The sequence below is a fragment of the Benincasa hispida genome, chromosome 7 (genome assembly GCF_009727055.1).
Source record: "Benincasa hispida cultivar B227 chromosome 7, ASM972705v1, whole genome shotgun sequence".
Lineage (NCBI taxonomy): Eukaryota > Viridiplantae > Streptophyta > Magnoliopsida > Cucurbitales > Cucurbitaceae > Benincasa > Benincasa hispida.
In genome coordinates, this window is record NC_052355.1 from 43,595,123 (window position 1) to 43,608,413 (window position 13,291).

At 34.6% G+C, this 13,291-nt stretch overlaps 2 protein-coding genes across 5 annotated transcripts; both read right to left on the bottom strand.

Annotated features, from left to right (window-relative positions):
* On the bottom strand, positions 1 to 3,175 carry LOC120082181 (14-3-3-like protein GF14 iota). Of its 2 annotated transcripts, none has more exons than XM_039037438.1 (7): positions 2,994 to 3,175; positions 2,042 to 2,348; positions 1,801 to 1,888; positions 1,595 to 1,704; positions 1,374 to 1,522; positions 720 to 772; positions 1 to 379 (listed from the first exon to the last, which is right to left on the bottom strand). In XM_039037438.1, exons 1-7 carry the CDS (start codon positions 3,067 to 3,069, stop codon positions 374 to 376), a joined length of 789 nt encoding a protein of 262 aa, XP_038893366.1. In that variant the 5' UTR covers positions 3,070 to 3,175; the 3' UTR covers positions 1 to 373. The 2 variants fall into 2 exon arrangements, with proteins under 2 accessions (XP_038893366.1, XP_038893365.1); XM_039037437.1 differs by having other exon boundaries at positions 1 to 382.
* A 2,808-nt stretch (positions 3,176 to 5,983) lies between these two features.
* Positions 5,984 to 11,642, bottom strand: LOC120081520 (probable methyltransferase PMT5). 3 transcript variants are annotated; one of them, XM_039036479.1, is made up of 11 exons: positions 11,461 to 11,642; positions 10,851 to 11,099; positions 10,124 to 10,754; positions 9,834 to 9,960; positions 9,353 to 9,593; positions 8,852 to 9,077; positions 8,511 to 8,671; positions 8,019 to 8,322; positions 7,439 to 7,571; positions 7,136 to 7,340; positions 5,984 to 6,360 (listed from the first exon to the last, which is right to left on the bottom strand). In XM_039036479.1, the coding sequence occupies exons 3-10, from the start codon at positions 10,729 to 10,731 to the stop codon at positions 7,191 to 7,193; spliced, it is 1,950 nt and encodes a 649-aa protein (XP_038892407.1). In that variant the 5' UTR covers positions 10,732 to 10,754; positions 10,851 to 11,099; positions 11,461 to 11,642; the 3' UTR covers positions 5,984 to 6,360; positions 7,136 to 7,190. The 3 variants fall into 3 exon arrangements, with proteins under 3 accessions (XP_038892407.1, XP_038892405.1, XP_038892406.1); XM_039036477.1 differs by having other exon boundaries at positions 10,124 to 11,099; XM_039036478.1 differs by lacking the exon at positions 11,461 to 11,642 and having other exon boundaries at positions 10,124 to 11,287.
* Positions 11,643 to 13,291: the final 1,649 nt, after the last annotated feature.

The following is a 13,291-nucleotide window of genomic DNA, read 5'->3' on the forward strand; positions in this document are numbered from 1 at the left end:
TTTAGACCAACCCATAATCAATACCCCATAAAGATCTCATCCATTTTGCCCAAATTCCGAACATCGTAGTTTACATTAAAAGGAAGAAAAAAAAATCAAGAGAGAAAAAGAAAAGAAAAGGAGCGACGAGGGGGGGATGAACAAAGGAAATGACAATTTAATACTTTAAAAGTTCAGCCCAATGCCGTGAAACTAGAAGAGGGGAAACAATGATTCAATAAATGGATCTAATTAATCTTACTGGTTTTGGTTGAACCAAAAAGAAAGCTAATATTCATCACAAGCCACCATTGTACGGGTCCATTACTCCATAGTGAGTAAATGTAATGTCCAATCCAGTCGTTTGTGTGAGGGGTTACTCTCATTTTTACCATTAACGCTGCTGCACATAACAGAATTTAAATTGTAAGGTTGTTTTGAAATAAAGAAAAAAGAACCAACTTATTTATAAATATAGTAAAACTTCGCTATCTATTAGTGATAGACCGCGATAGACATCAATCAATGACATTGTTGATATAGTGATTACTGACATTGATTAATGTTTATCGTGATTTATCATTGATAGATAATGACATTTTACTATACTTGATAATATTGATAATATTTTCAGTAGTTTTACCATTTAAAACAATTATCCTAAATTTTATATCAAAGTATAACATGGTGGAAACTTGTTAAAAGCTCGTGAAAAAATGTCATGCATGAAAGAAAATTACCTCGGGGGCTGGTGCTGCCGGTTTGGAATCCTCAGCTTTGAGGTTCTCTTCACCTACATAAAATCATTCCAGACTAAGCAAATGCCTTAAAAGAGCATAAAATTAAAATATGGTTATATTACAAATTTGGTCCCTATGATTTGGAGAAACTAAGAATTTAGTATCTATGGTTTTAAAAGTTAGAATTTAGTCTCTATAATTTGATAAAATTATCATAAACCGTCTCTAACATAGGTGAGGATTGTATCAAATCATAGAGACTAAGTTCTAATTATAAATTCTAAAGACTAAATTCTAACTTTCAAACTATAGACTAAAAATTTGCAATTTAACATTAAAATATTTCATCAGAAGGGGAAAAAGGATTTTGGCATTTTATGACTAGAAAAGTCTGAACTTTTATTTTTTGTGGTTTCATTTCTTGGGGTGGAGGGTGGCGGCTAGAGGAAGCCTGATTTTTGTCCATATAAAACGAGTATTGATAAATGTTTGTAGAATTCATACAAGAAATTGGGCAATCACTCTCTTCGTTTGGATATGGGTAAACAGAGAGCGGTTGTAGTGAGGAGGTGCCTTTTGACACAAAAAAATATGCCTTTTCCAGATTTTCTTTTTACAAAACTACGTCTATATCTAGCCTCAACAACAAAATACCTCCATCTTCTGGTAAATCAGATGTCCAGAGAGTGAGGTTATCTCTCAGCAACTGCATTATGAGGGTACTGTCCTTGTATGATTCCTCACTCAAAGTATCCAACTCTGCAATTGCCTCGTCAAAAGCTTGTTTAGCCAAGTGACAAGCCCTATACCAATTAGAACAAGTTAGTCAAAGAACCATTGGTGTGGAAGTACTTCCAGAAATAAACTACTTTTACCTTTCAGGAGAATTCATAATTTCATAGTAGAAGACAGAAAAGTTGAGAGCAAGGCCAAGACGGATTGGGTGGGTTGATGGAAGTTCGGTATTTGCGGTGCTCGAAGCAGTCTATCGTGAATTCGGCAAACGGAGCATGGAGTAAGATAACGAATAAAAGTTAAATCATTCAGTTCTAGTAAAGGAAATATAGAAAAATAAACGTGCCTCATATCCCTTCAATGACTGGTCAGCTGCCTCCTTTCTTTCTTGATCTGTTTTGAACTCAGCCAGATATCGGTAATAATCACCTTTCCTAGAATCATCCATGCCATAATATAGGTGATTAGAGATACCATCTCAAATCATTCTCGTGGTATTATTAAGCACAAAAGATCAGTCGAAAAGTTCAAAATTTTGACCATGCTATAGTCAATTTAGAACGAATAATGACTCCCACAAAACTCACATCTTGTAGTAGAAAACTGATGCTTCTGAAGAGGTTGAAGAAGGGATGAGGTGCTTGTCAATAATAGTCAGAATATCGGTACAGATCTTGGAAAGCTCCTCCTCCACCTTCTGACGGTAACTCTTAATAAGTTTAACATTATTCTCATTGTTTTTGGACTCTTCCTTCTGTTCAATTGAGGACATGATGCGCCAAGAAGCTCGCCTAGCACCTATAACATTTTTGTATCCAACAGAAAGCAAGTTTCTCTCTTCCACGGTTAGCTCAACATCTAGTTTAGCAACTTTCTTCATACACTCCACCATTTCTGTGATATTAAAATACAAAATACGCAAATCTTAATTGCAAATCATATTTACACAAATTGATAAAAACATAAACAGCTTCCTCCATCAGATGAAATCATGAAGACGACTTATATTGCCTTTGAATAACAAGATGACCTTAATTACATGATGATCTGACATGTTTACGACCTGGAGGGTATGAAATAAAATACAAACTGGAACTACATTCCAAGTCCAAACATTAAAAAAACAAAACGATAAAAGAGAAAATAAACAGTTAACAACGATCCAACCATTCACATCAAGTCTCCCCAACCTCATCAACGCCATCCGTCAACTCGATTCAGATATATCATTAAAACAAACAACAATTCAATTCCTATAATCCTATCTCATTGTTCTCCAAGAATCAATAACACGAATTCCAATCTATTGCCTCATTATACAAATTTCTAAACGACCGATTAAATTAAAAGTGCATCCAATCTAACAAAGTACGAAGCAATGCGTTCTAATCGCACAACGAATACAGTGGCAGTTCCAGCACGGAAACAAAAATGCTAAACAATCGATGCACTCAACAAAATTTTCAAGGTACATTGCAAAAGTTGAGATCGAAACCGAAATGCTGGATATAATAAAAACAAGGAAGCGGCCGAACGTACCGTCGTAGCGTTCGGCCTGTTCTGCAAGCTTGGCCATGTAGACCTGCGTCTCTCTTTCCTTCTCGGCGGACGACATTGTAGGGCTCACCGGAGAGAATTGAACGAAGAAATGTGAAAAGCGAGAAAAAGAAGGAGAAGAAGAAGAAGAAGAAAGCGAATTTGTGTGAAAAAGGAAGAGAGATTTGTTGAAATTTACGTATATAAAAATAGGAGGAGAGGAGGAGAAGTTGACGCCAGGGGTAAAGAACGAGCAAGTTGAGGGAAGGTAGAGATTGGATCTGGACCGTCCGTTTAGGGGTAAAGTGGGAATTTGGAAAGTGTAAAGCGCGCAAATCGTGTTGGTCTGTTGTAGGGGGTTATACGACGTCGTATTGCTTAGGTTAATAGTTGGATTTGTTCAAAGTGTGCGATCCGAAGGGTTGGAGGGTCTCTCTCGTCGTCTTTCGTGGGGTGGATATGTGATTTACCTACTTTCGGTGATTTTTTTTTTTTTCATAGACGGTCTACTTCAACGGGATGGGTATAAATAATTGAGAATTATTATTTTTTTTAAATCTTTTTCTAAAAAAATGTTAAAATGAAATCTTTTGGTGGGTAGATCTCCTCAAGTTGCTCATTGCTATTGGTGCTAATCCAAGACAAGACAATTCGCACTTGTTGATGGTTGAGTTTCGTATGTTTCAATGCCTAAGTTAGTACACAAAACGTTTGGTTCAGCTAAGCACTCAAGATTGCATACCTGTGATATGATGGACTTGCACATTTCCTCCTTTGTGTAACAACATTGAGCTCGACCCGATTGAGACTTTGTTTCTTACTTTGGGAATGTACAGTCTCCAATGGCGGATTTAGTATGGGCCTAGGGTCTTGAGCCCCCTCAACTTTATGCTCTTTATATAATATATATAAAAAAAACTGGCATAGTATCACAACCATTAGGTAGTTCAATGATAGCTCAACTGATTACATTTATTTTTACTAAATTATATAAAATCATTAGGGTTTTGAATCTGCCACTAGCAGTCTCCCAAGTCATTATGGACTTGAGCCTTTTCTGAGATGTAACCTTTAATAAAATCAATTAATAAAGGTATAATTAACATGTACTCAAAGACTCCATTTCATTACGGTAATTATTGTACTAAGAAAAGATATAAAATCAATTGTTGTGTTCCACTACCACACTATGGTTATTGTTTTCCAGATAATTCCTAATAAATAACAAAGGAATATAATTCTCGTGCAGTTTGATTTTCATTTTTATTCCTAGTAAATAAATGATGCCTTATTGCCCATAAGTATATTATAAATTAAGTAAAATGGAAGATTTTTAACAAAAGGGGATGTAGCTCGAGCGCTCGCTTTGCATGTGAGAGGTACAGGGTTTGATACCCTGCATCTCCAATTTCACATTTTTATTATTTCAATTAATTTTTTAAATCACTCGTAAAACACAAGGACAACGTACGAGGAATGTGAATTAACAAGTATGTGTTGTCTATTTGTGTTTCCCATATTACCTTTGCTCCTGAAGTTTATTTAATTAAAGTATCACTTACGATATGTTTTTTTTAATAGTAAACTTACATGATGTTTCTTTTTAGATATCATTTCTTTAAGCTGCATAGAATATTCTTCTTAAAGCAACCTATAAATTTATTTTATAGAAGAATGATACACTTTTTTCTTTTTTAATTCAACAATTACATGGATTATGAGAAAAATAAATCAAGCAATTTACAAGCAGGGGCAAACCTAAGGAACAGATTTTGAGGGGCCAAAATTATGTTATAATAAACATTTAATCGTCCTTAAATCATTTGTGACAAGAATAATTAGATAAATTAAGAACAAGGTTAGTCTTAACACCATCATCATCAAGTCCATCTAAACTTCTTGGTCCAATTTGAAAATAGTTAAAATATAGTCATAATAAACATACTCAAAATGTTAAATTTATATATATATATATATAAACTAAATTTTCTGTTTTTAAATTTGAACTTGGTTTTTGGAAACGTTTTTAAAGAGTGGATAATAGAGTTAGAAAATTAAAGTAGGATTATGAGTGTGATTTACAAGTAAAAAACTAAAGACAAAATGATTATTATATAGATTAAGTAAATCACGTTGATAGTACTTTTTGAATTTTAGAAACTACATAATTACAATTATCAAGATAGGTAGACTTATATTTATAATTTATCCAAAAAATAGCTGATAAGTTATTACATCTAAAAAGATTTCAAAAGGAAATGAACTTCAAAATAGATTCAATCCTATGAAATTGACAAGGTACAATAATTTTTTTTATTTCTCATTGAGTTGATTTCTACACATTAAGGTCCCGTTTGGTAACCTTTTGAATTTTTAAAATTAAGTCTATAGATACTACTTCCACCTCTAAATTTCTTCTTTTGTTATTTACATTTTACCAATGATTTAAAAAACCAAGCCAAATTTTGAAAACTAAAAAAAGTAACTTTTAAAAACTTGTTTTTGTTTTTGAAATTTGACTAAGAATTCAACAATTGTACTTAAAAAAAACGCAAATCATTGTAAGAAATAGAGATGAAATAAGCTTAATTTTCAAAAGCAAAAAATTAAAAACGAAATTGTTACCAAACAAGACCTATAAAAGGATTCTGTTTTAGTCAATGATATACATCTTAATTACTCCTCACTAGCTAAAAAAAAATTACAAGCACACTATTATTTACAGGGTAACCATCAACAGTTACAAGAAACAGTATAAAAAGCATAATGTTATCTTCTGGTTACCCAGTTGTCCTTTCATTTTCCATATCACATTCATGATACATGCAAATATTTTGCCCAAAACAAAGCATATGATTATGTGTAATATTTCACAATTGCATTCATAGTATGAAATTTGATATTTCTCATTCATATGAATATAGGTTTTCTTCTATTTCAGAACATTCAACTTATGAAAGGAAAGAAAAAAAAAATGGGGAAAAAAAAAGAAATCAGGAACAATGTTGATATTTTTACCACAGTTTCTGATCGAGAGAAAGGAAGAGAAAACTGCCCTTATATTTCGTGGCAATTGGACATTCTTTCCCAAAAGAAGAAAGAAAATTATGTTTCAATTGAAATAGCATGGTCTCAGTATAAAAATAATGAAGATATTTTAGGGTAGAAAGCCAGAAGAGAGGTGAGGAGAGGGGGGATTAAATGAATTTCTAAGAATAAACTGTGGCAAAAATGAATTGCAGCTATTTCTGCGAAAAATCTCAAAATCTAAAGGATTGCACGTGCCTCGATTTCTAGTCATCAACAACGTCGGATTGGATTCATCAGGCTCTTCATCAATATGATTTGATTATATGAACTCCCTATTACCCTGTGACAACCCAGACAAAGAAAATTCATCTCATCTTTGTAAATCTTAGCATTGAATGAATAAAAGAGCATTGCTGAATCAAATTCCTACAGATAGGTGCCTACTAAGGAGAAAAGGAGATGCATGTTATACCTGAAGTTCATGGAAATAAAACAGTGCAGAACACATACAGAGGAGAAGGGGCAACTACTACATTCTTTTTCTTGAGGTTGCTTCCTACTGCTAAACACTACATATCAGAAAGGAGACTGCCTTACCCAGCCGGTTATACAATTAAAATAGTGGGCTTATTTTTTTGTAACCCTTTGGTGCGTGAGGATATCCCATCTCTCGTTTCTTTTGATAATGAAAGTTTCATTTCGAGAAAAGATGTTTGCAAGTTTGCTACCATCTTGGGTGTTTGGGCCCTCAACTTCAAGTGGGTAGAGTAGGTTAATATTTGTGACTCCAATTATAATAGTTGATGTTTCCAACTAGTACAACCTACAATTAACTACTGTATTACTATTTTCTACTCATCTTCACTTTCTCTCTTTGTTAGAGCGTTTATTACTTTCTACGTAGACTAAAATAGTCTACATCCCAAATACAGGCTATTAAACTATTATAACACACAAACTATAATAACCAAAGACTATAAAAACCAACATCTCCTCTTTGTGTTTTAGTTATTTCATGTTTTGCGGTTTGGAGTCTTACTAAAATGCTAAGACATCTATTAAAACAAAAACTATAGATCTCATGGAAAATATTTCAGCATACATGGAGGAATTACCATAGCAAAACAACTGTACACGTTCCCGTTGTGAGATTCCCACATGACAAATCGATCATTTTTTCACAAATGGTTTCTGGCAAACAAGGAGCCTCTGGTCACTCCCATTCTGAAAGTCAATCACCCTTGCTTCCCAACGAATCTGTGTAGCGAACATTCGGGCTTTCTCTATCGGTCCCACTTTGTCCTTTAGGACAACCCAACCCTGACAAACAATAGTCAAAACGATCAATATAATATTGGCACGGTCGGAACAGGAAGAAAATGTGAAGCTCTGACTTGATTATGGTGAAGGACTAGTACCTCAGGGCGCAGTATACGGTCCATCTCTACTAATAATCCAATCATGCTGCACCTACTTGGAAGTAGCTGTGAGAGGAGCCCATTTGCATGGAGCAAATCATATGTTCGTGGATAAGTGGGAAAAGGTTCACACCTACAAATAGACGGGGAATTAAGACCTGTTTTAGGTGCCCGTACATTTGAGGGGTGAGGAAGAACCGGATGAAAACTGACTGGGAAACAATAACATCATATGGCATTGATACTCAACAAAATTTAAAATATTATTATTTAGACGTGTCATAGATTCAGATGCTTGTTACTTCATGAATTTAAATAAGGAGAATTTTTTTTAAAAAAAAAAAAAAAAAAAAAGTCAAGAACAAACAGTGACCTTCCTTTACAGAAAGCTAAAAACACAACATGTGAAGTACAAAGATGAATATTAGTTTTAAAAAGGTTAGTGTGGTGCGAATCAACAAAACCAGGATGTTTTTTTGTTCCAACTCAACACAAACCAATTGGACCAAGAAATACCCAGTCTGATTTAAATTTTCCTTTTTTTTTTTCTCAATAAAGATTAGAAGTAAGAACTGCATACCAATCGTGCAGAACACCAGCAAAACCTTGATCAAGTATGAGCGGAAGTGTATTGGGAGACCCAACAGGGACAACATTCATGACCCAAACTGTTTTCTTCTGCTCCACAAACGCAGCATTTAAACCCCCATAGTGGGCATTCATGTCCATCACATTGCGTATCATGTTAAATGGAGGTAATGGATCTTCATCACCAGGCCTCTTTGGATGGTCAGAGAAAATTAAAGGCGTGAGTAAGGACCAATAGTTTTTCAAAGCGGATTGCCAAATTTGTAGTTCATCAGAGTAGTCTTCTAATTGAACGCCTGCAGATATAGACAGAGGAAATAATCAATAGCAGCACAAAGTGCGAGCTAAGTTTCAGTGCACATTGTACAGACCAATATAACATAAAAAGAACAGCAGGTCCATCATAACACCAAAAAAGAAAAAAGGAATACATTACAAATTCACATGAAAAAGCAATATAGACCCATTATGGAAGAATACTTTCCATGAACTTCAAGTTCAGCTGAATTCAAATGGGAACCAGAAGACCTGTTCTGGATTGGAATCCACCGCTTGCTGGTAGTACTACTTATGCATGGTACCAGAGGTTGATAATATGATGGAGTATCATGCCCTTCTTTACAAACTGGTACAACTTCCTGCTTGCTAAAAGAAGAAAGAAGTCGAAGCATTACTAAATTTTGATACAACAATAACCAACGACAGTAAAGCTATAAGTGAAAACAATTCATGGAAGAGAAATGGTTCTGACGGAAGTTCAAAAAACAACACAATAGAGAATGAACTCAAAAGGTTAATTAGGAGGTAAATAGTAATTATGCTCACCCAGATAAATAGCAATGAGGATCAGTAGTTTTCTGCCAAATATAAGTTTCATATTGCTGAGCCAAAAGACTCCAACATAATTTTCGGGTCATCTCTTCTAATGGTGTCAAAATGTTTGGCTTCTTGGAAGACAGTGAACCTCCAACTGTCTTGCCCGTGGGAGATGTTAAAACAAAATAACCTCCAGGTCTTAGTAATCGGTCAGCTTCAATAAGGAATATCCCACCTGCCCATTATTCACGATAAACAAGATGAGAGAAAATATCAAGTCAATAAAACTACACTAATTCCAAAAAATCTCATGAAGTTTGAAGAATATAATATGTTTAATATGCATATCCATATAATTTTTTGTGGTTTGTAAGTGAACCATATTGTTTCGGTCGGCATATCTGTAAATAGCAGTGTCCATCCTGTTCTTTCTTGTTCTTAAAGACTCATAACAAGTGTCACTTACCCATCAAATAAAATAAGATACATCTGAATTTGTTTTCAAGTTACCTTTATCGTTCCAAGAGATATCACACTGTGCACAGTGAACCATGTCAAATGACAAAGATGGATATGGAAGCTGTTTTCTAATAAAGTTTCCAAGCATCGCTGGAAGGCCTCTCTCGAGAGCCATTTGAACTTGGCTGCCAGTCGCCTCATAGGTTGCAATGCACATAACCATTACATTCATTGATATTAAATGAGCACCAAAGCTACCAAACCCACAACCAATATCAAGTATCGAGCGTACCTATAATTGACATATCAAATCATTGATACATTAAATAGGTTACTGCACTGAATTGCATAAAAGATTGAAAGGACAGAAACACTGGATACTATTTACTACTTAATATGACGTTTTATCCTTTGGGTAATTTTAAAGAAAAACGTTTAACTTGATTCACTTGTCATTGGCATTAAATACCCAAAATGACGATAACAAAAGAAGACAAACAGCCTCTATTTCTTAGATGACATTAAGACTTACACCAGCTTGAAGAAATTCAGAGTCACTGCCTAAACCAATCATCTCTGCAATTTGAAAAGAATACTCTTTGACTCCATCTCCATCCTCTGAGTGGAAAGCTATTTGGTTCTCTTCTAATAACATCAACCTTTGTTGAGAAAAGTAAGATGGTTATTTACATTAAAATCAATAAAAATAACCACAAAGACAAAAATAAAACAACTACTTTGGTTCTAAATACAAAATACTTAATCCTTAGGGTAAAAAAATCTAAGTGTTTGATTCATGTTCGTCCGGTTGAGGTTGAGTACCTTTTGGTAGGGCTCCCAGAAGACAGAAGTTGATCTCTTGTTACCTTCACATTTCCACTCCATATTATGTCCCTGCCAACAGGCCAGCTCAGAGGGATCTTGTAGTCTTTAGGAGGACGAACCAGACACCGTCCTGCTGTTCTAGACACTTCACAGTGCCTATCATACTCCTCCCCTTCTTTGTATCCAGCTAACATGTTTGCTGTAACATTGTAACATGGAACATGGTTTTCTCTTTCTTTTCCACAAAGCCCAAACTCTTTCAGCCGAGTAGTGGCTAACGAAAGAGACTTTAAGTCAAACAAATCAATTGCTGCCCTTTCTTTTTGCCTTCTATAGCTAGCATAAATGTCAGACACTGGTGTAGTGGTAACTGAGTCAAAGGCATTTGAAGTAGATGTACCTAGCACTGCGATTAATGCAAGCACGCTGATGAGGCACAAAATTAACCAGCTGAATGGTGGTTTGGAGCCTAAGATTACAGATATTTTATTGACCCAGGAGCTTCTCATGTCCAATATTTCTGAAGTCCCCTTAATAATCCAGTTCAGAACCACTCTAAACGGGAAGTGCCTTCGGTTTAAATCTCGAAGCAGAGCATAAAGCATAACCTACTATGTCACGTACACTTCTATATAGATTGGTATGAATACAAGCAATCAATACAATCATTGAAGACCTACTTATGCTCCTTCCCAATTGAAAACGAATATGTCACATAACGTACCACCAGATCAGAATGTTAGAAGAAGAAACACGAGGAAGTAACACAAAAGCCCATCATAAGTAGGAACTTCAGATCGAAAGCACTATATTTGGATGAGTAATCATGGATCAGAAACCAAGAAACTGATTATGAACCAACGTCAGACCCCAATTGCACAAAAAATTCTTCTACCCGAACTTCAATGCGACCAATCCAGCGCGATCAATGGTAAGAGATTAAAATTTCCAAAGAATGACCAACGAGATCAACCTGCAAAAAGAAGTCAAAGATCCATCACATCAAATTAGCATCAGACACAAACCCAACGATCCCATTCATTCAACAAACTAAAAGCAAAATTGAATGTCACAACAAATTCCATTCACAAGTATTTGAAATTATCATCCTCCCATTTCCGAAATTCCCCACCACCAAAAATCCAAATGACGAAAAAACAATATACACAACTTTCCATTTATAAGTCAAAGAGCCAAACCCAGATCCCGAAATGGAAACAAAATCACACATAGATCCAAACATAAAATGCAAAAGCACACACCACATAAATCAACAACAAACCCCAATAATTAACAATTACATAAAGATCGAGTAAATGACAGAAATTACACACCAAAAAACACTTTCCAGCAACAGGAATTAGGGTTTTTGGTGCATTAAACTCCGTGGTGGGTTGATGAAGAGTAAGATTCAGTCGAAAAGCAGGAGAAAGAAACGATCTCAACAAAATCAGAATAGAATTTCTGGTTTTTAGGTACCCGTTAAACTGGAGCATGTGTATTTATGGCATTATATGCCACTCCTTTCCATTTATTTTGCTTTATATATTTCTTTTTCTTTTTTCTTTTTTTCTCCATATCTTTTAGAATTGAAATTTTCACGCGATTTACGAGCCAATAATTGTTTGGCTCAATCGAGACCTTTAAAATATTTTAACAAAAAGAAAAAGGAGAAAAAGTGACGGCTGAGATCTGATTTCCTTATCTCCACATTGCTTAAGTTTTCAACAATGCTTTATTGCAAATTAAATAAATAATCATTGAAAAGTCACTAATTAATTAACTGTGTGGAGAAAAAAAAGAAGAAGAAGAAGAAAAAGAAGTGCTCAATTAATTGTATCATTAACCAGTTTATTGATTGAAATAAACTTTTATGTATTATTCCAAAATAATAATAAAGATAATAATGGCGTCATTAAATATTATATGTATGAAACAGAGACGCCAACTTTGGATGCCAGATGTATAGAGAATAAGAGGTAACTTTTGTCCAAAGCTCATATTATAATATTAGGATTATTTTATTGCATCAATCTTTTTGGAAACAAATCATTTATATCAACTTTGTTTCAATTAAAATTTTGAATGGTTAAATCACCCGTCAATTTAAATATTTAAACAGATGAGTTATGGTTGATTTAATTGATTTTAAATTTTAATCCCTAATTTGCATACTTATATAAGACTGTTTTAGTTGCAAGATTATTGTAATATTAAAGATAAATGATATAGGAGTGATTTTTATCTTTTTCATCTTATTTGTATCTATTTATTTATAAAGAATGAAAAAGCGTTAAAATGACTTGTCACTCACAGTTAAGTTGAAAGCACTGACAATAGTCGTAAACAACAAAAATTCCAACAACAATAAAACAAGTAAAAACACACAACAGTTGGCAACAAATACCGATGCCTAGGGGGCGAAACGCTCAAGAAAGATAGTCCACTAATATTAAAGAGTTAAGCAATTTACAACGTAGTACTTATCTGTAATACCCAACTACTATAATGGCTCACATAGAGCATAACTCACATGTCACTTAGGCTCTCCCTAGATGTGAGACTCTCTCTCAACTAAATTTAGGCTCCCCTAAGTATGTTAATATTAGAAACAAACACTCCGGCACCCCACAGTGTGTGAGACTCCCTCTCACGACAATATCTTTCCCAATGTCAGTGAACCCCCTTCACTGATGATTCTTAGGAGTTCTCTAAGATGAAGAACTCCCTTCTTTGAAGCTGAGTCTTGGGCTTCCCCTAAGACTGTGAATCCCTTATTCGGAAGCTAGGGCTTAGGCTCCCCCTAAGTCGTAATAATCTTCAAAGTATTGTATTCAATGGAAGAAGAACTTGCACAGCGAATAAAGTGAGCAACGATCAATATCACAATGTAGGACAATTCGGCCGAAGGCTGCAAATATCTTGCTCTCAAAAACCCAAATCGGCGTAATCAAAATTGCTCATCGAAAGCATACTAGAACACTCATTTTATAGACGAATCCAGAAAATGAAACATCTCCCAAATAGGAGAAAATAAGCCGCATTGCAATAAAGGAAAATGTCAGACTACATCAATCTGACAGATATTTCCAGATTAGGAAAGTATTCCACAGGAAAATATTCTGATGTAAAAACCTGATGTTAGTACTTTATTTGAGACATCTG

Bases quoted from the DNA above. Each gene is read 5' to 3' on its own strand.
- LOC120082181 (XM_039037437.1), bottom strand. From the start codon at position 3,069: ATGTCGTCCGCCGAGAAGGAAAGAGAGACGCAGGTCTACATGGCCAAG. The intron at 1,523-1,594 runs GTAAAAGTAGTT...TAATTGGTATAG, and splicing joins ATTATGAATTCTCCTGAAAG to GGCTTGTCACTTGGCTAAAC. The intron at 773-1,373 runs GTATTTTGTTGT...GATTTTATGTAG, and splicing joins TGATTTACCAGAAGATGGAG to GTGAAGAGAACCTCAAAGCT.
- LOC120081520 (XM_039036479.1), bottom strand. From the start codon at position 10,731: ATGCTTTATGCTCTGCTTCGAGATTTAAACCGAAGGCACTTCCCGTTT. The intron at 9,078-9,352 runs GTAACTTGAAAA...AATAATGGGCAG, and splicing joins TATCTCTTGGAACGATAAAG to GTGGGATATTCCTTATTGAA. The intron at 8,672-8,851 runs GTGAGCATAATT...TTCTTCTTTTAG, and splicing joins CCTCATTGCTATTTATCTGG to CAAGCAGGAAGTTGTACCAG.